The sequence below is a fragment of the Balaenoptera musculus genome, chromosome 1, assembly GCF_009873245.2.
Source record: "Balaenoptera musculus isolate JJ_BM4_2016_0621 chromosome 1, mBalMus1.pri.v3, whole genome shotgun sequence".
NCBI lineage: Eukaryota > Metazoa > Chordata > Mammalia > Artiodactyla > Balaenopteridae > Balaenoptera > Balaenoptera musculus.
The window spans coordinates 8,436,071-8,455,639 of NC_045785.1; the positions used below are offsets into that span (position 1 = coordinate 8,436,071).

Genomic DNA, 19,569 nt, shown 5'->3' on the forward strand with positions numbered 1-19,569 from the left:
TCCCAACCTCAGGATGGCTTCTCAGGTAAAGTAAGTTTGGAAGAGAGACGAGATGGCCTCGTGAGGAATCCCATAGTTTTCCAATTAAAGTTTCGGGAGGGTTCTTGTAACTTAGTGACAAATAAATTTCTGGTGTTTTATATCCTATGACTTCCCTCCATCAGAATACATTTTCTTCAAGTCAGTAAAGAGGTTAGAGGGAAAGGCGTCTGCAAAAGCCTCTGGAGTCCCGCCAGTTGACACTTTTTCATCCCATACCTGGTTAAAGGATGTTTCCTTCAGAGTCTGGGGTCCCCGCTCCATCATAGCATGCAGCGGCTCCAGCACCTCGAACATGCCTTTCACGTTCCTCTCCCCAAAGTACAAGCGAGATGCCTCTTCCAGGCCTTCGTGCCACATCTCATGCCACAGAATGGCCACTCGGATCAGCTCCTCACTCACCTGGATCAGAAAGGGAAAGGAGGGAAGCACCAAGGATAAGCTAAGCTCAGGAAGGCCTGTCTCGGAGAAACAGAAGGTACTCTTTCTGGCAGCCAGAGGGAGTACGCAGCCCTGTCATGAGGAAGAAAGAAAATCCCACTCAAGACCTTTGCTCGGTGACCAGAGGCCGTGAAATCCGCCCCGGCCCTGACTCACCATCATGGCCTGTTGCACCAAGGTGTTACTGTGCTCGCACATGTTCTTCAGAATCTTGTTGGCCGCATTGTGACGGGCCGTGGTGGTAGACTTAGAAGCCACCGTCAGCGGGTAGATGAGGGCCTGAAGCAAATACAGAAGGAACGTTTGCAAACTCGTGTGAAAGGAGGATGACAAGAATATGATACCGACACTCGTCTGAGTCTACCAGGCAGGGGCTATACCATCTTGGCGGGGGTTCTTTCTTTCCCGGAAGGCCCCTGGGTCCCAGAGCCTGCCAGCTGGGCAGGCCCTCCCGGGGGCAGGACAGGACGCTTAGCTCCCAGTTGCACTTGTATCTCTGGAGCAGCTTTAGGAAAGGCTGACCACCAAATCAGAAGGTCAGCAGTTAGACGAGAAACTGCCCCGGGTCTCCACGTACCTGGGGGTGGTACCGACCAATGTCTGTGAGAAGCTGGTGAATGAGACGTCCCACCAAGGGCCTCGGCGTATCAATTCTCGCAATGAGCTGAGGTATAACCTGATATTCAGAAAGACACAGTGTGCAGCATGAGATGTGGAAACAACTCCAGTTATTCTTCTGAGCCACGAACAGCTCTTATGACTTGTTTGGTAGATGCTGTTGGGCTTGGAAATGGTTCATTCTCTTCAGTTCTCTAAAAGGAACTGAAGAAAATATGGAGTCTTGACCTTGGGGTCGATCCCTACTTCCTCACCACTGTACAGCACATGCTTCCTTGCTACTCTCTACAGTGTATGATTCTAAGAGGAGACAGACGAGGAGCAAGATCTGACCCATCCCCATCCGTAGCCAAGTGTCCTCTCCTGTAACCAAGTGTCCTCACCTGTAACCAAGTACCTCACCTGTAACCAAGTATCCCTACCTGTAACCAAGTACCCTCACCTGTAACCAAGTACCCTCTCCTGTAACCAAGTACCCTTACCCATGACCAACTGTCCTCACCTATAACCAAGTAGCCTCACCTGTAACCAAGTGTCATCACCTGTAACCAAGCAGCCTCACCTATAACCAAGTGTCCTCACCTGTAACCAAGTGTCCTCACTTGTAACCAAGTACCCTCACCTGTAACCAAGTGTCCTCACCTGTAACCAAGTGTCAATCTGGATCGCTTTCACCCCTTCCACTAAGGCTTCGTTTACATCTGGCCAGTGACCATAATCAAACCATAAGGTGAGGACTCTGGAAAAGAAAAATGAAAGTCATAGAAAATTTAATTTACCAGCTTTTGTCTGTTTTTTCATCTTCAAGACTCTTGGGAAGAGAACTGGCAGAATTCCAGATCAGTGGCTCTCCAATGTGTTTGGTCTTGGGACTGCTTGGGGGTGGGTGGGTGGGGAGGGCCAGCGGTGCTCGGCCAAACACAGGAAGATCATTCCAAGTGAATGATTATTTCATTCCAGGTAACAACAGAGGGGTCACCATGGCATCAGCTCATAACTCTAATAGACGAGCCCATGCATAAGCTTTGCATGTGCAGAAAGAGTCGCCTGTAGCACAGCAGCAACTTGGAAACCTGGCACGTAGCCGGTGGAGACCCCCAAACGCAGGAGGGCTGGTCACCTAGAGCCTCTGGACTGGCTGGCCTGTGCCATTTGTTTAGGCCTCTCAGAGTTGCCTCCAAAAGCTGAAGGAATTTCAGCGATATTGTGAGAAACAGCTGGGTTTCTTCTTCCTACGTAACAAGCCACACACGGGCAGTCCTTGGGCCACTGCTCCCTCCTCTTTGCAGATTTCACCCGCACAGGTGGGGCCTGGTCAGCTGCGACTCTGGGACGTGCTCATCGGGGTGGGTAGGGAAAGAGGACTTTATGTGTGACTTCTGTGACCTGCCATCCACATGGCCCACCAGGGCTTCCCTTCCTTTCCCTGATACCTGAGCGTGTCCTGGAGGTTGTTGCCTCGTGACAAAGAGATGGATCGGAAGAAGCCCTGGACAGCAGGGACGGTGTACATCAAGAGGGTTTTGGACAAATCCTGTTGGAACACACGTATGTTAGTGACACTCTTGCCTCAGCCTTCTCACCTGTAAAATGGGCATAACAGCATACTAAATAGTATCCACTTCAAAGAGTGGTTATGAGGATTAAATCAGCTAATACACAGAAAGCCTTTAGATCAGCACCTGGCACAGAGCAAGCACTCAGTAATGAAAATGGTGCCGTAACTGTTACTATCTTGGGCTAACAGTGGCTTCCTGAACAGGGTGGCAGAGGAGGTGGGGCTAAGGCCCTGAACATGCTGATCTCTGGGCTGGTCAGCTGCTCCAGGCCCTGAACCGACAGCCTCAGGGGAGGTGGAAGGGGAGAGAAAGAGACAGGGGATGGACTCTGCCGGGCTCTGTGCTCAGAGTGGGCCCAAAGATGTGCAGGCTGCCTTCACACCGGTGCAGAGCATAAGGAGATGAGCTCAGTCACATGGGAAGCATGACGAGGACCTCATTCTTCAGCACAGGGGCTACGTCAGTTCCCCAAACCCAAATATATAAACAAAAGTACTGTCTCAAACAATGCCGACGGCAAACCATGTTTTCTGGCTTCCACCAGAGCTTCAGAGCAGGGCCTCGGGCTGCTATCAGCCTCCATCCCTCAGAGCGCCTGGCGCCTGGGCCAGTCCGCGATGGGGGGAGGAAGGAAGGGTACCTCAGTGACCTTCTTCTGCAGAGGAGATGGGGTAGGGCTGTTCTCAGTGCTCTCAGCCTCGCTCTCGCTGTTACTACCCTCGGTGCTGGTGGCAGTGGCCGTGGCCGCCGTGGTGGCGGCAGTGGCCACGTTGGTGATGTTGGCCCCGCTGGCGTGACGCAGTTTCTTCTTCTCATCGCGGGCTTGGTTCTGATGTTTGTAGTGGAGCACAGCCTCGAAGTTCATCACAGCCCACGCGTGCCAGGCCTGGGGGCGGGGACGAGAGGACAGACATCGGGGCTGTGACATCAGCAGGGGCAGGAAGCTCAGGCACCAAGGGCCTTGAGGGGCGTGAGGCCACAGCTGAGGAAGAGTGCGGGCCGCCCTTTCTTCTCAGTGGTCAGTAGAGCAAATCCTCACCTCAAGGAACACTGGGGAATGGGGCATTTTACTAAATTCATTCATTTTGTGGTGCATCTGCTGTATCGGGGGCTGTGATGAGTGCCGTGGGCGGGGTGGGGGCACATGAGGAGGAATAAGCTATGGGCCTTACCTCAGGGACCTGTTAATCTAGTAGGGTAGGTCACCCAAAAACCTAAAGACAGGCAGAACACGACCGGGGCAACGAGAGACAGACAACGGGAACGCCAGGGACGGGCGGGCAAGGCGTCACAGAGGAGAGACTGGGGTGGGTCTTGAGCAGCCTTAGATGGGCAAGGACGGCACAAGAGGGCGGCAGGGAGGGCGTCCTGGCAGAGGAGGAACAGGGACAGAGATGCAGGCTGGGCAAGCACGGCACAGTTCACAGGAAACAAGCAGACAGATGTGACTGAAGCTTAGGGCACACGCAGGAGAGCAGTGAGGGGGAGCCCAGCAGAGCGGCAGGCTCAGACCACGGAGCGGCTGGCATGTGAGACCACGGACGTCCCATCTCAGTCTGTAGGAAATGGAGTTTTTAAAGCTGAGTTAAAAGCTGGGCTTCAAACATTCCTTTGGCAGCAGATATCAAACAGATTATTTAAGACGGCACAGGTTCAGGGGGTGCGGGTGAAGGTCTTAACCAGGCCAGAGGACAGTGGGGAAGGGGACACCCTGAGAGCACAGGACCACCACGGAGGGTGACTCTTGGTCATCGTTCGTCCCTCGCACCTGGCTTGGGGCCTGTCAGAGAGCCAGTGCTCAGCGACTGCTTGCCAGAAGAAGCCTCTGGTGCTAACCATTCACACCTCAGAGGCTTTGAGCTGCAGTGACGCTATGGAATAGCACTGCCTGGTGTACAGAGCATGAGGGAGAGTTTGATTTGGGACCTGGTAAGTTTGCAGTGATAGGAGGATATTAAATAATCCACTTATTGGGCTTCCCCGGTGGTGCAGTGGTTAAGAATCCTCTGCCAGTGCAGGGGACACGGGTTCGAGCCCTGGTCCAGGAAGATCCCACATGCCGCGGAGCAGCTAAGCCCGTGCGCCACAACTACTGAGCCCGCGAGCCACAACTACTGAGCCCACGAGCCACAGCTACTGAGCCTGCGCTCTAGAGCCCGTGCTCCGCAACAAGAGAAGCCACTGCAATGAGAAGTCCGCGCACCGCAATGAAGAGTGGCCCCCGCTCACTGCAACTAGAGAAAGCCTGCGTGCAGCAACAAAGACCCATCACAGCCAAAACAAAAAAAAAAATCCACTCATAGTTGGACTTTCTGGATAATCAGTAAATTCCTTTGCATCCCTTGCTAAAAACCTTTCTTTAACATGGAAGTGTCCATTTCCCCAGCTAAGCAGAGTAGATTGATCATAATCAACCTCTATTTGATGAATAAGAATCCTACAATGACCCAGGTTCAGTTTTCCCATACTTTTGTTTATTCGACAAATACCTCTTATATATGTACTATGAGCTGGGGGTCCCGCTGAACAAGACAGAAAGAGTTCTGCACGCACGTGGGACTAACATACACCACTGATGGTAGAAGACAGTATAGACCCAAAAGGGCCCATGCTAGGAAAAAACTAAAACTAAAAGTCCCGGAGCCAGTTTTTTACTTGTGATTTGTTTCTTTCTGAAAAGCTGAATGAAGAAAAGTAATCTGGTTAGGACACAGTTCTAATTAGTAAGGTTCCAACTAACCAAGGGTTCACTGGACATATTCTTCCAGCCTCAGACTGAAGCTGTCCTAGAGAGAATAACTACTGCTGCTTTCACAAAATGAGCATTTTTCAGATCAGACTGAAGCATGCTGAAAGCAGCATAAGAATTTCGTCGTAGATGTTTCTGTGGTCTCCAGATGCAGGTTTGGATCCCAGAGGGATTAATTCACACTATCAGCCGGTTAAGGAGACACCGGAGAGAAATGGAGGACACCTGCCACACCACGTAGCTCTTACCAGGAGGCCCCTCAGAGAAGAGAGAAAAACATGAGAATGTGTGCTCTCACCAAAGACGTATACGCCCAAGACTCAGTCCTCTCCCAGTCAATCACATTCTTTTATACATTTTCTAATTCTGTTTATCTTCTTGAAAAATTTCCTATGATATAACAGGATGTTACCCAGAGCTTTCCAATAAAAACAGAAAGTTCAGTTCTTAGATGAGGAGCAGAAAGGGATGGGAATCAGAAAGAAGCTGGGAAGGAACAGATGACCCAAGGGAAGATAAAAGTTCCAGAGACTAACCATGTGTCCAGATGCTCTAGGAAAACAAGCCGCTAAGAGTCTGTAAGACAACAGCATCCCCAGAGCCACGCACACACTCACGGTATAATAAATCTTTTTCAAGTCAAAGAATCTATCAATTAGACGTGGAAAGGGCCTCTAACAAACTGGCTCCCAGCACTCAAAGAAGCCAATTCGCGGTATCAGACCAGGCCACCAAGGCCTTGCTGTAAAGCATGAGCCACTGGGGTGCACAGGCAGGCGTCTGGAGGAGGCAGCGGGAGGTGCCCGTCTCTGGTTACCTTGTACCAGCTGCGGTCGTGCTCCGTGGCGGCGCTATAATACTGCAGGACTTTGGGGATCGTGCTCTCGTTGATGCCCTGCAGGTTCAGCTGCCACTCCCCAAGTTTCAGGAAACATCTGAAAACAGAGAAACAAGCCCCCAGGTTGCTCCCTCCTCAGAAGAGCCCTTCCAAGGAGAACAATGAGTTACGTCGTGGGAGCACAAAAGCCTCCCTGATATTTATTCCTCCTCTCAGGAAGCAACATGAGGGAACCGTCAGAATTCTTAAGCCACGTGGAAGGAAAAAGACGGGCTTTGGGGATCAATTCTTTTAAGGGATGGTCTCTTCTTCTTGCCCTCTGTCTTTCAATGCTAGCATAAACCAGGTACCTGGCACACGGAGGTCTGAATGGACCTACCTCCCCCAAATTCATTACGGTGGGTGGTAGCTGCTGAGAGCAATTTTTCTTTTGATTGCTATACGGCTGCTCCCTTACTTTTTCCTTCTCCTCCATTTTTGATATGATAAAATTAACAGCTAACGTTTAACTGATTGCTACGCTATTCCAGGTTCTGTGCTGAAGGCTTGATGTATTCTTTCCATTAATCCTCACACCATTTTATTCCACCCTAGGAAAAAGGCACTCTCACTATCCCCTTTGCACATCACGAGGAAACCGAGGCACAGAGAGGTTAAGTAACTTATCTAAAGTCACACATCAAATTAGCAGCATATCTGGCAGTAGCAGCATATCAAACTCGAAAGCCAGACACCAGGAGAACAGCACGCAGGTGCTCCTGGGCTGCTGGATCCTGGGAAAGTAAGTGGCAGAGGTTTTGGACTGGCGTGATTCCATGGCTGCCTGGGACCCCTACTGGAAGAGGTGAGGGAGACGTCGGCAAGCGGCTGCCCCGGGAGCCCTGAACACGGCCCTGGCAGCAGAGGCTGCCGGCGGGGCCGGGCCGGCGCGACGGGCCGGGCCGCGGGGCGCTCACCGGGCCATAAGCTTGTGCAGCTCCTGCTTGTGCTGCTGGTCCTCGCTGGCGATGGCGTGCTGGGCTTGCTGCTGCATGGTCTGAACAAAGTGCTGCATGTGCTGGAAGGCATCGATCTGCGGCGGGACAAAGGCACAGGGAGCCACTCGGCATGGGGCCCAACCTCAGGGGACAGGAACCGCTGTTCACAGGCACCTGGGCCAACCCTCTCCCGACGGAACACCCTAGAACACGGGGTGAGGACCCCGTAGGATGGAGGACCGGGGTGTGATGCTGAGAGATGGCTGGGCTTTTCAAGAAGATTCATATTTTTTCAACTCAAGTCTTAGCTCTTCTTGGCCAACTGTAATTAAAAGTCTAGTAAGCCTTAGAAAAACTACTCGCCTGACTACCCCAAAAAACAATTCATATGAAGTAATCTCAAACCACTGCTTACTTCACTATCAATATACTGCCCTGGGGGAAATCAGGCTTATGGGGAATTGTTTCAGGCTAGTAAAACTTTAGCATGTGTTTAAAACACTGTGGTACCCTGGACACTAGCATAGCAAAAATTACAGTTTAAAAAAATGTGACAGATCCCGTGATAAACCATAATGGAAAAGAATATGAAAAAGAATGTATATATATGTATAACTGAATCACTTTGCTGTACAGCAGAAATACAACATTGTAAATCAACTGTATTTCAATAAAATATTTTAAAAAATCTGACAGAACCCTCAGTACCCAAATAGAACAGAGATGGGGTGAGGCCCCTCATACATCCAAGTGGCATGGGGGGGACACTAGCCAAGCAAACATTTAGTTGAATAGGGTGGCTTAGGAGCAAAATCTGCAGAGCGTCCTCCAGCGGTCACATCTCTTTACACTACGTGATTTTATACGAAGTGAGCAGAAGCCATGTGGGTTAGTAGCAGATAGCGGAACTAGGGAAGAGCAGAGACAGAGTCAGAGATCTGAGAGTCAGCTACAAGCCATTTGTATAAGCCTGCCATGCCCACACGTACCAGCATCGTGATAAATGTGAAAAAGAGAATATGTGTTCTTTGCTACAGAAAAGGAGAGAAAAAAACCCAACACTTCAAATAAATGTCAGAATGATCTCCTTACTGTGAATCACGTAAGAGTCTTTTTCTTTTTCTTTTTTTGAATAGAAACATGTCAGTAATGGTGGCCCTGAAGGAAAATTGAAACTCCCTGGCTTGGGGGCCAGGACCAACCTCAGATACTTTTAATATATAAGGAATTAATTAATTGGCATCGAGAGGGCTTAACCCAGAGGCAGAATGACGTGACAACGATTTATCAGGCAGCTAATCCACGCATGAGGGCAAGGCAGACACAGAGATGTTCTAACAGTTACCAAGACACCTGTCTCCCTCAGACATCTGCCTTCAGAGTTCCACTCCTCACCAGTGGCTTTGAAAAATGAGCTATATTAGCCTCTCCCACCTGGGAAGTGATAAGTGTTCCTTTACTTTTTCTTCTATGGGAACTACACTGGCTAGACTTAAATCTGATTAGGAAGAGAAAAAAGAATTGGGAGGGAGTCCTTAAATGATCCCTCATGAAAAAGGTGGAAGATAACTCAGGGTGGTCAGTGTGTACATCAAGCAGGTAAGAACTGAACTAGGAACTCGGATGCCAGGTGCTTTTCAGAGCCCACAGGTTACGTGTCACTGACTGTCCAGAGAGAGTTTAAATTCTCTTCGGGAGACTCCACAAGAACAAAACAAAAACTGCCAAAACTGGGAAGGCTGGGTATTAGTTTGGATTTGAAGCCCAATGTTAGGTTTAGTCAGTTTACCCAGCATGGGAGACTCTAGTATCTTTCTACTCTGTGGCATGGAGGCAACTTATTTCCAAGGAATTGAAAATGTTCTACTAAAAACTCCTTCTTTTCTCCATCCCCAGGAAGTGAGGAGGGGGAACAGTGATTCTTTCTCTCTTACAGATGATGGACCGCTTGCTTGGAGGAAGGGGTCTCTCTCAGGCCCAGAGTGTAAGCTGGGCAGACTATTCTGGCCCTTGACTGCCTGCGTGGTTTGTGGGCAAGAACTATGTTCTCGGCTTAGTGAAATTTCACAGAAGGAACCAGCCTGTCTCCAGATTCCGTGAACTGTCTTGTCTAGAAAAGCAGTGGGCATACGCCTACTGCCTGATGCCTTCCTGCAGAACGGGATCTGCTTCTCCCCATTTCCGTCCGCCTCAGGCAAAGCAGAGGGCACAGCCCTTACTTATGGAGGAAGAGCACAGCGCTCAGAGAAGGAAAGCGACCTGCTCAACAGCACAGTTATTATTAAGTAGTCAGCTTTCCTGGAGTAGCTCCTGAACTCTTACGAAGATGTGGCATCTCTAGCTCCGGGCTTGAAGTTCAAGCACCTAATTTTAAATAGATTTCTAAATCTTTAATCCATGTGGTTTTATGGTCTCCCTCCAGAATCTGGGTTCCTAAGAAAAGGCCATAATCTGTGGAGAAGTTGGGCTGTGCTCCTATGTTGAAAGAAGCCACTCCTTGGTTGAAATATTAGCCAAAACACTCCTTCCGCCTGCCTTCGGCAAGACATTCAAAGACTTGGAGGCTACATATAGGAAGGAAACCAGACTGTATTCAGATCCAGCACCTTCTGTTTTTCTCATTTGCCTGGAGGAAGGTCAGGCTTTGAATCAGAAGTGCTCTGGCCTGGGAGGCTCACAGAGACTAAACTAAACAACCCCCTCTCAAACAACAACAAAAGAAAAAACCCCAAACTGCACATTTGGAGAAGGACACTTGGGCCGTGATATCTGAAGTATGCACCAATCAAAGACCCAGTGTGTGGTGCAGGGCTGTGGCTCCCACTCTGGGTGGCATTCAGAGTCACAGAATCCAGCACCCACAAAAGAAATCAGCTTCTGACACAGTCCAGGGATCTCCCAAGTAAGCCTTCAGCCAAGACTCCACTGCTATTTTATCACATCTTCCACAGCCACAGCTCCAGTGGCTGCTCTGCATTCCTTTCTCATCTCAGGGACACTGTGGGGACAACAACAGGGAGAGGAGAGCTGGGACTCCCTCCTCTGTTTCATAAGGACGACGATGGGGGAGCCAAAGCAGGTGCTGATTTTGCCTCCAGGGCCTACTTTTTGTTAATCGTCACCATCGTCCAGGGAGATTGTTTTAAAAAATAAAAACAAAAAAGAAGCCACATCTATTTCCCAAGGACCTGTCTGTAAATAAAGTCAGAGGAATTCTATATTGGCTTCAAGGTGACTTTCCCCACTGGTTTCAGCATCACACTCTGGGTGTTGCTGCTTTTGAATCCCAAACTGATGACAGAAGAGGAGACAAGAAGTCTGAAAAACCAAGTTGGTCTTACGAAAGTTTCAGTCTGTGTTTTCACAAACATGCTGCTTTTTTGGGTAGTTCTCTTAGGGGGAAAAACAACACAACCCAGAAATTTTTTCTATGTTTTAGCACATTCTAGCTGCTAATAAATAGAACTGTGACTGCACTCGTTGGTTTGATCAATGGTATATGTGCATCTCCTCGAATATGATTCACTTTTTGAAATCAAGCCAAATAGCCTCCTGGCAGGAGTGAACTCCCTGGCATGGTGGTTTGGACGCTGTTTCCTTTAGGGCCTGGAGGAGGCAGTGAGAAGCAGATTAGGCGAGCATTCTGGAGAAATGTGGTCTCCTGCGGGATTGCGGCACAGACCTTGCGAGCGCTCTTCCACATATTTTTCATGTAGGCGTAGGTCACCTGGGGGTGAACTGTTGGCAGAGGGTGGTCAAGTTGCCGAGATGGATCAACTCCCAGGAGCAGCACTAAGGTTTTATGAGCAAGAGCCTTCAAAACAAGAGGTTGGGGTTATACACAGAACTGGGCCAGGAGCACCCCCTCAGACTCCCGCCCTACCCACACGGTGGGGACACTCACCAGCCTGCCACTCTTGCCACACAGGCTTGCATACTTGAGCCAGGTCCTCATGTCCTCGTGAGGGCTGACCACTAGCGACCGCACCATGAGGATTTTCTGCCAGTCCTCCACAATACGCTGGCAGCCCTGAAACGTCCAGAAGCGAGGATGAGACACGTGCTCTGCTATAACTTAACCCCTCACCAGCAACAGCGAAACCCACCCCGAAACAAAAAAGAGATTCATTTTTATAATCTCATCTTTCTCAAGTGAAGGGTACTGTGAGTGAAACACCCCTCAGGAACTTCTCAAAATTCGAGAAGCAGTACAGCAAGGACTCTGGAACCTGAATCCTGGCCTGTCCACTGTACTACCTATGTGACTTTGGACAAATTACTTAACCTCTCTGTGACTGATCTGTAAAATGGGATAAAAATGGTACCAACTTCATGGGGCCATGGTGAGGCTTAAATGAACTAAATTATTTAAATTTCTTTTCTGAATTGTAAATAATATATTTTTAGCTTTAATTTTTTGCTTCAGTCTCTCTGGTTGAAGATGCCTATCACTGACAAAGAAATTAAATTAAAAATGTATCATTCAAAATTTTAAAAACTAATTAAGTGTAAAAAAAATTGAAATAATTAAATTTTCAATTGATGTTGTTTGAAAGCTGGTGGTGTTTATATTTCTGAAGTTATCAGAGCCTAAACTTGCACTCAGATCTTGACCTTGTCTTTCCTCTACATTTTTATTCGTCTCGGATCAAAAACTGCACATAGAAGGGAAAGGGACTCATTCATTCACACATATAAATTCTTTAAAATTAAGAAGAAACAAAGTGAATTAATCATTATCAAAGGGGCTAAGCTAATTTGATATCAAAAGACTGTTGAGAATAGAGCGAGCCTCTCCTCCTCCACCTTCCTGAGAATAAGTCAGATTCAGAGACTAACACCAGGGGAGATGGGTTTCTGAGATCTATCACTTCATCAGAGAGTTCCATGAAACCAAACAACGAGCTGTCCTCCATGGAGGTAACTCTAAAAGTCTAGTGACAATGGTTGCAGGCTTTTAAACATGACAGGACAAAATCTGAGCCTGAATAAAGAACCCAAGGCAAGAAGAGACCCAACGCAAGTAAGGTTGACCTCTCAAACTGCCCCGCGGGAGCCAGTGGCTGGGGAGTTCAGTTTAATTGATCGCAAAACGGCACTCTTCCAGCCTAGGCAGTTGGTTGAGTGTTCTGACAGCAAGCCATCCACAAGAGCCAAATTCCTACCACAAAGTTAACGCTGTATTTTTAGGCCTTGGACCATAATTTTCTGTCCTGTTATGTGTAACAACAGTAATTTGGAAAGTTAGAAAAACAGAAAAAAGTACACTGAGTGACTGTTTTGGTGACTTCTCATCATCTGCTAGTTTCTCCCAGATGCTGAAATCACTTGGCCCCTGGAAACCAAAAAGCATCTTCCTGTCTTAAGGTAGGGAAGTCATGAAGGCCTAAGATGATGATGGTATCTTGGACACAGTAAAGTCAAACACGGGTCCCTCCTCTCTGAGACTCATTTAATCTACCCCGCTTCCAAGTCTCTATTTTGCCCACTTGTTAGAATGGCAGAAGATTCATCAGATCTCTGATTTGGAAACTCTTCACCTCATTACAGGCACTTAAAAACACCAGGGTGTGTACAAGTCAAGTGGGAAATTCTGGCTTTGTGGAATTCCTTTCTGGGGTTCAATGGACAATTTTCCATCAAAACATTCACTGGGCACTTCATAATTGCTAATAAAACATGTGAAAGAACTGCATGTGCTCATTTCAGAGCATAAACGACTGTATTCATAGGCAATCCTTTGCCCCGCTCTTTTCCTTTCCAGTGGAATGTGCCCGGAACTTTGTGGACAGGAATGCAACTTGGAGTCGAAAGGCCCTGCCACAGCCTACTGAAAAGTTGGAAGCACAAACCTCAACTTGTCTGGGGACAGAATTTGGAATTAAGTGTGGATTGGGTCAAGAGGAAACAGCTTAAAATCGAGGAAGGTTGACTATGACAAGCAGGGGGACAAGTGGCTTCTGGAGCAGTGAAGGCTTTGCCGACAAACTCCTCCTCCTCCTCCCTACTCAAGGAATGGGAGACCTGTCCTTTCCAAGGACACTGAAGACTCCTGACTCCCAGATCTGGAACTGACAGCTCCTCAAGCTAAAATGATCAGAATGTGCAACGAAAATACTGATGGAGGACCTGGAAAAGTTTCTCAATGAGGGGAAACTTCGGTGGGAAAAAGTCTGCACAGAGCGTATGGGATGACTATGACCTGAGGAACCGTAAACGGCGGAGGTTAGTAAATGAACACATCAGGCCACCGCACTTAAAGGGCTGGATGCAGATGGCCAGCAAGTGGATTTAGAGCAGTGGTTCTCAGCGTCAGTCACATCCTGGAATTATCTGGGAAGGCTGAAAAGATACTGATCCTGGGTCTATCCCCAGAAATTTTGTTTATTTGGTCTGGGAAGTGGTCTGGGTATCCAGATTTTTAAAAGCTCTCCAGGGGGCTTCCCTGGTGGCGCAGTGGTTGAGAATCTGCCTGCCAAAACAGGGGACACGGGTTCGAGCCCTGGTCCGAGAAGATCCCACGTGCTGCGGAGCAACTAAGCCCGTGCGCCACAACTACTGAGCCTGCGCTCTAGAGCCCGCGAGCCACAACTACCGAAGCCCACGAACCTAGAGCCCATGCTCTGCAACAAGAGAAGCCACCACAATGAGAAGCCCGGGCACCACAACGAAGAGTAGCCCCCGCTCGCCGCAAACAGAGAAAGCCCGTGCGCAGCAACAAAGACCCAACACAGCCAAAAATAAATAAATAAAATAAATAAATTTATTTTTAAAAAAAGGCAAAAAAAAAAAAGCTCTCCAGGTCATTCTATTGTGTGGCTAAAGTTGAGAACCACTGATTTTGAGGTCAAGATTCTCAACTGGCTGGCCATAATGTCACTTATTAAATTTTCTTTTGGGAATTCCCTGGTGGTCCAGTGGTTAGGACTCTGCGCTTCCACTGCAGGGGGCACAGGTTCGATCTCTGGTCGGGGAACTAAGATCCCACAAGCTGTGCAGTGCAGCCAAAAAAGAAAAAAAAGAAAAAAAGATATTTTCTTTTCTTCCTAGAGCAGGGTAAAAGGAGGTCGGAAAAGAGGTCATCCTCTCGCAGCTAGAGGCTTATTAGGTGAGAAGCCTGTGGGTGTTCTGCTCTGAATGCAAACGGAACCTCTGTGACGAAGCAGGAAGCTTATGCTGAGCAGGGGAGGAGGGGGCAGGCTAAGCGGGGCTTTCTACCAGGCTCACCTGCAGTCTCTCCCACCAGATCTGGCGGATGATCTCCCGGCGCTCGGGGACAAGTTTGTACTGGATGACCTCCTCCAGCTCGGAGAGCATGTGGCAAGAAACCATGGCCTGATGGAAGCAAATCGCATTCCAACTTAATACAGCATGAACAATCCGAAAGCCAGGCTTCATTTCAGTCATTCCTTTTGGTCCCACAGGCACGCTCTCAGCAGCCTGTGTGTCCTCACGAGCCCACTCTGCAAAAAGAACTGAAATGTGCTTCCAACCCTGCACCATGCAGATGGTCCACACTCACCCCATACGCCCGGCTGTAGCTCTCTCCTGCCATCGCAGTTAACTCGGCGTCCAGCAGGTCCCGGGCTTTGTCGATGCACTGGAACAGAAAAAGAGAAGCCCTGGAATTGAGCTGTGGACTTGGGAGCTGAGGGGAGGGAGGGCTGTGATTTTCAGGCTTCCCAACTAGCTGCAGAAGTTACCTGTCTCACTGAAATCCTAGTGACGAAGAGAAAAGTTCACTGAAGGAGGGAAGAAACCTTTTACCAGATTTGAAAGCCTAGAGAAGCGCATTATCTGATTTCTCAGAAAAGAAAGAAACGTATGGCAGCCAAAAGCTTAACATCTTAGATCCTGGGTAACAAAGGCAGGGAAATTCATGCTTAGAAACAGAATCACCGTTTTCTTGCATCTCAAGAGGACAACTTGTGGATCTACCTTCTTTCAACTTCTCCATGCTGGGCATGTTGGTAAGAACAGACTGTGCAAGCACTCAAATGGCCCAGCTGGTTGTCTCTGGCTTTTAAGCACCTTGTCCTCCTGAGGGAGTGCCTCTGAAATTGGCAGAAGAATGCCAATCCTCTCCATGTAAATGGGAGCTTTTGTGCCTGTGACACGAATGACCCAGGTCTCAGTTCTCATTGTGTAAATCAGAGCTTGGGGGGGGGGTGGTATGCCATAGGACTGCAGTTTGAGTCTTCTCTGTTTCATCAATTAAAACCCCTGCACGTGGAGCTTTTCCTTTTTTGAATGTTTAAGGTTAATATGACTATGTCCCCGTCTGGTAGTGCTCGGGTCATTTACCCAAGCACCTCACCCAAGACAGTCGGGTGTCTGACAGGCTGGATGTGATTACCTCGTTATTTTATTCTGCAAGTCAGCACAGGATTTCCAAATCAAGTGCTAACTTTCCTAGAAGGTGACCAGTGTGTGACACGCCTGCAGAGCCAGAAGAACCTTGTGACTGATTTCTGCTGCAGAGGGGGGCATGCTGCTCTCTGAATTCTCCTTTGGTAAAACAGTTTCTCTCTACCACAAGCAATGCTAAAGCAACATGGCAAAAAGGATGCAACGATGACCCAAGAAGCCAACTCCAAAAGCAATCTAAATGGTAACTTCCAGAACACGTGTCCCTCTCTCAGAGCAGGAAGTGGCCCTGGCTGATATGCTGGGAGTCATCTTCTTACTAAGCCTTGTGCTCCAAAGCCATTCTAACGAGGCCACAGAGCCAAAGGCCAGAGCTGAAGTACACAGGCACCACGTGCTAGGTGCGGACGGGGCGCACGTGATTACCTTCCCTTTGGAGGTGGTCTGGGTACGTGGAGGTTTGTACCTGCTGCGCCAAGGAGAAGAGGTCCTGATGCAGCGCCAGCACGGCTCTGTAAAATGCCCCGTCGTGGGTATCCCGAGGGATCATGCAGGTGTACTCCTCCATGCTGTCCCACTGACCTACACGCACGCACACGCACACACAGAAAAGCATTAGGGTGGTCAGCTTGCTGGGCTAAAGGCAGCATCTCAAATAGGCCTTGTCACTGTTACTTGAATTTAGCTTGGGGTTCAAATAGGACACACTTGAGCCTGCTGTATCCGAATCCCGCAGAGAGCCTCTACACTCTGTGAGGCGGAGAGCCAGTGTAACAAGGCCACATCTGTCTTCCAAACACAGGGCTCCACTGCTGCCCCAGGGAGTTCCATGAAAGATGGAAGGAGCCGCATAAGCACAGGTCAGGAGGGTGCCACGCAGCACCTCATTAACCTAGAGAACTCGCCCCGCTTCCTCTAGGTGAGACGGAAGAGCTTTCTTCCCAACCAACGGAGGATCTCACAGTTCAATGGTATCTTGGACATTACATTTCCCCCTAAACAACTGATACGGCCGTTATCCGGACAGGGGACAGGATGAGACAAACAGTTTGCTTGTCTCACTCTGGCAGTACCTTTGCCTCAGAGGGAGGAGATAAATATTTTAAGAGGCTCTGTTACAACAGAAAGATGGGCTAGGTCATAGCACAGTAGTGTCATATCAGGGCAGACTGGGGAAATGGTGGCATCTGGAAAGACATAGTCACTTCCCCTGGTGGGGTGAGCATGTATCAAATGCCAGGATTTCCAAAACCATCTGCAGGAAAGATACCAGCTTCATTAGCCGCAGACTGCAGGGCTGCTGATTTTACGAGGCCTTTTCCTGCCTTTCACTCCAGACCACTGGTGCATCCATTCTCTATGCCTCTGGGCAAAAGCAAATAACAAACGATGACTCCTCAGGAAGCAGTTTGGTTTTGAAAAACGTTCTGGATCCAGCTCAGAGCTCATAAAAGGAAAGGATATAAGCTCTGTGACTCAGAGGGTGAGAATGGAGGTGGATGTTATGTAACCTTGCTCTGGACTCCACAGGTGCCGCTTCCACCTGGGACATCCATGGGCCCTTTCCCCTCTTACTGAGAACATCCCTGGAACAGACACTGGGAATCCTCTCTGCTGGGGTCTGATGTCAGAAAGCGACACTTGTCTGTGGGGATTAAAAGGAAATCACCGCTTGAAAACACTCAGGGAGTGGGAGGAAGGTGGCTGAGTGTTGGGCAGCAAGGAGGAGAACAGAGAAAACCAAATTGCCAGAATGTTTATAACTGTTGGAGAAGGTGAACAGCATATAGGGGTTCATTATACTAGTCACTTTTATATTTGTTGGGAAAATTCTATAATAAAAGTTAAGAAATAAAAGGAGATAGACAGCTGACTTCTCTCATTATTCCTGTAGGATAAAGACATGTTGGTGGAGCTCCAGCAACCACACTGGATCATGAGGTGGCGACCCCATGCAAAGCAGAAATATGGAAAAAGGCTAATGATGATGGAGCCAGAATACAAACAAACTTCACTAAATATCTCAGTTTTGATGCTTGCTCACTGTTTTCCTTGGCCTCCCTGTGAACAGCCATTATTAGACACATCTAACAAAGTTAGTCAAAGTCATGAGGCAGAAAGGACAGATGGAGGAGAGAAGTGGCATGGAACGAGACATGAACAGTTTTATGCTTCTATAGACCTGACGTCTCTGCCTGCAGCCACAGTGCCATACTTTTCCGATGCGAGCCCCCAGCCTCACTGTCCTCACCTTGACTGGGTGCCTGGGAGGGGAGCCTTACCTAAACCCCATGCGGCTGCAGCAGCCATCCGGGCCATCTTGGCTTGGGTCTCATCATTAACCAGGGTCCACTTTTCACAGCACTGCTGGTGGAGCTGCCCCCTGAAGGAAAAGAATTATACAGTCGGGTTAACAGATATCACCTCCATCTTTCTCTCTAGCCCCTTAGGTTAGCTGGAGGCTGCGGAGGAGCTGGATGATAGGGGCCTGCCTTGAACCGGGAGCTTTTAAAGAAAAAGTACTTTTGACTGTGTGATATAATTGAGAAGTGACTGGCCATTTGTTGTTTCTATGGCCTGGCGGCTCATAATTTGTCTGAGAGCGAGTTTATCTTAAGATAGGGACCGTGTCTAACTAGGTGTGACGTGAAATGTGAACATCTGGCCCCCTTCATAAATATTAAATAACTTTTCTCCTATGCCAATGAACTCTGGGCTCTTTCCCTTTGGCAGGCCTACAGAGAAGGCAATCGGAAGAGGCACATCTGGACATTCTTTTGGGCTCCAAGCTATAGGGAGAAGTGGCTTTTAAAAGTATTATACCAATGGTTGCAGTCTGAAATGAAACGCAAATGAAATCAATCTGCACAGAAGGAAGAAGGCGCTACAACGGTCACATCTACCAGAAATCCAGATGTTGCTTACTCTCAGAATTGCGCATACCTACCGTGAGTGTGGGTATGACTAGGAGACACTGAGATACGTATGGTGCTCAGCAGACTGATACACAGAGAGAGCAGAAGCCCTCAAGAAGAGATGTCCTGTTGGCTGTTAAAACTGCTGCCCTCCCATGTTGCACTTTTGAAGGAAAGGAAATAAAACCCTGCTACTGGGCAAATACGAGCTCCTGCTTTCATGTGAGCTTCAAGACTCAGCTAGGAGACTCCTTAATCTTTCCTGCTTTCTGAAAGAGATGCTGCAGGATGTTTTAACTTGGTATTGGGAGTGGAGTCAAGAGAAAAGGTACAAGTTCCAAGTGGCCCAGCTCAGAAGCCTCGTGGGACACGAGCTACACTGCACTAGAAGGTGACATGGGGGACAGGGAGGGGGTAGGAGATAAAGATGCTGAAGGGATCTGGGCTGAGCTCACCGAGAAGCTGACTGGTGACCACATCTAGGAGAACTGCTCGGGGCCATTATGTCCAGCATCATGGCCTGGCAGTCATTACCTTTCACTGTCTCTCCGGCACAAGGTCAAGAGAGCCAGGGACACAAGCATTCTAGCTCAGTACACAGCCAAGATAAAAAAGAGGAAGAGGAAGTGGGCAGCCATCCTGCCCTGTGCACTTACTGAAGCTCAGAGACAGCAGCTGGATGAACCTCAGTGTTGTTTTCCTGCCGTCTAAACTGAGAAACCTTCACTCTGGGTCCTGCTGGAGGTTATCTTAGAGCAGCAGTTCTCAGATTGCTATGTGCATCATAATCCCATGCAGGGCTCCTTACATAGATTGTTGGGTGCCATCCCTTGAGTTTCTGATTTGGGAGGTCTGAACTGGGTGATACTGATGCTGTGCTCCAGGGGCCACAGTTTGAGAACCACTGGCTCAGAGCACAGAACAGCCCCTCTGGGCAGCACATTTTTGCTGGGGTCCTGTCTGGAGGTAAAGAAGGGCGACATGATCTCTGAGTGCTCCTTCCAACCCTAGAATTCAAATCTGTATAGCTGGTAGCCACAGGCAATTCAGCCTCCCTCTGCTGTTT

The 19,569-nt window shown here is 48.7% G+C and overlaps 1 protein-coding gene across 1 annotated transcript in view; it reads right to left on the reverse strand.

Moving 5' to 3' along the window:
- MTOR (mechanistic target of rapamycin kinase) overlaps window positions 1-19,569 on the reverse strand; it is a 126,228-nt gene that overhangs the window by 15,227 nt on the left and 91,432 nt on the right. Inside the window, 14 exon segments of the mRNA XM_036841417.1 lie at window positions 259-441; window positions 637-759; window positions 1,058-1,156; window positions 1,741-1,837; window positions 2,532-2,632; window positions 3,298-3,543; window positions 6,224-6,341; window positions 7,201-7,316; window positions 10,904-11,035; window positions 11,126-11,251; window positions 14,449-14,556; window positions 14,744-14,821; window positions 16,055-16,170; window positions 17,871-17,971. Of these exon segments, the coding sequence (XP_036697312.1) occupies window positions 259-441; window positions 637-759; window positions 1,058-1,156; window positions 1,741-1,837; window positions 2,532-2,632; window positions 3,298-3,543; window positions 6,224-6,341; window positions 7,201-7,316; window positions 10,904-11,035; window positions 11,126-11,251; window positions 14,449-14,556; window positions 14,744-14,821; window positions 16,055-16,170; window positions 17,871-17,971 (1,744 nt within the window).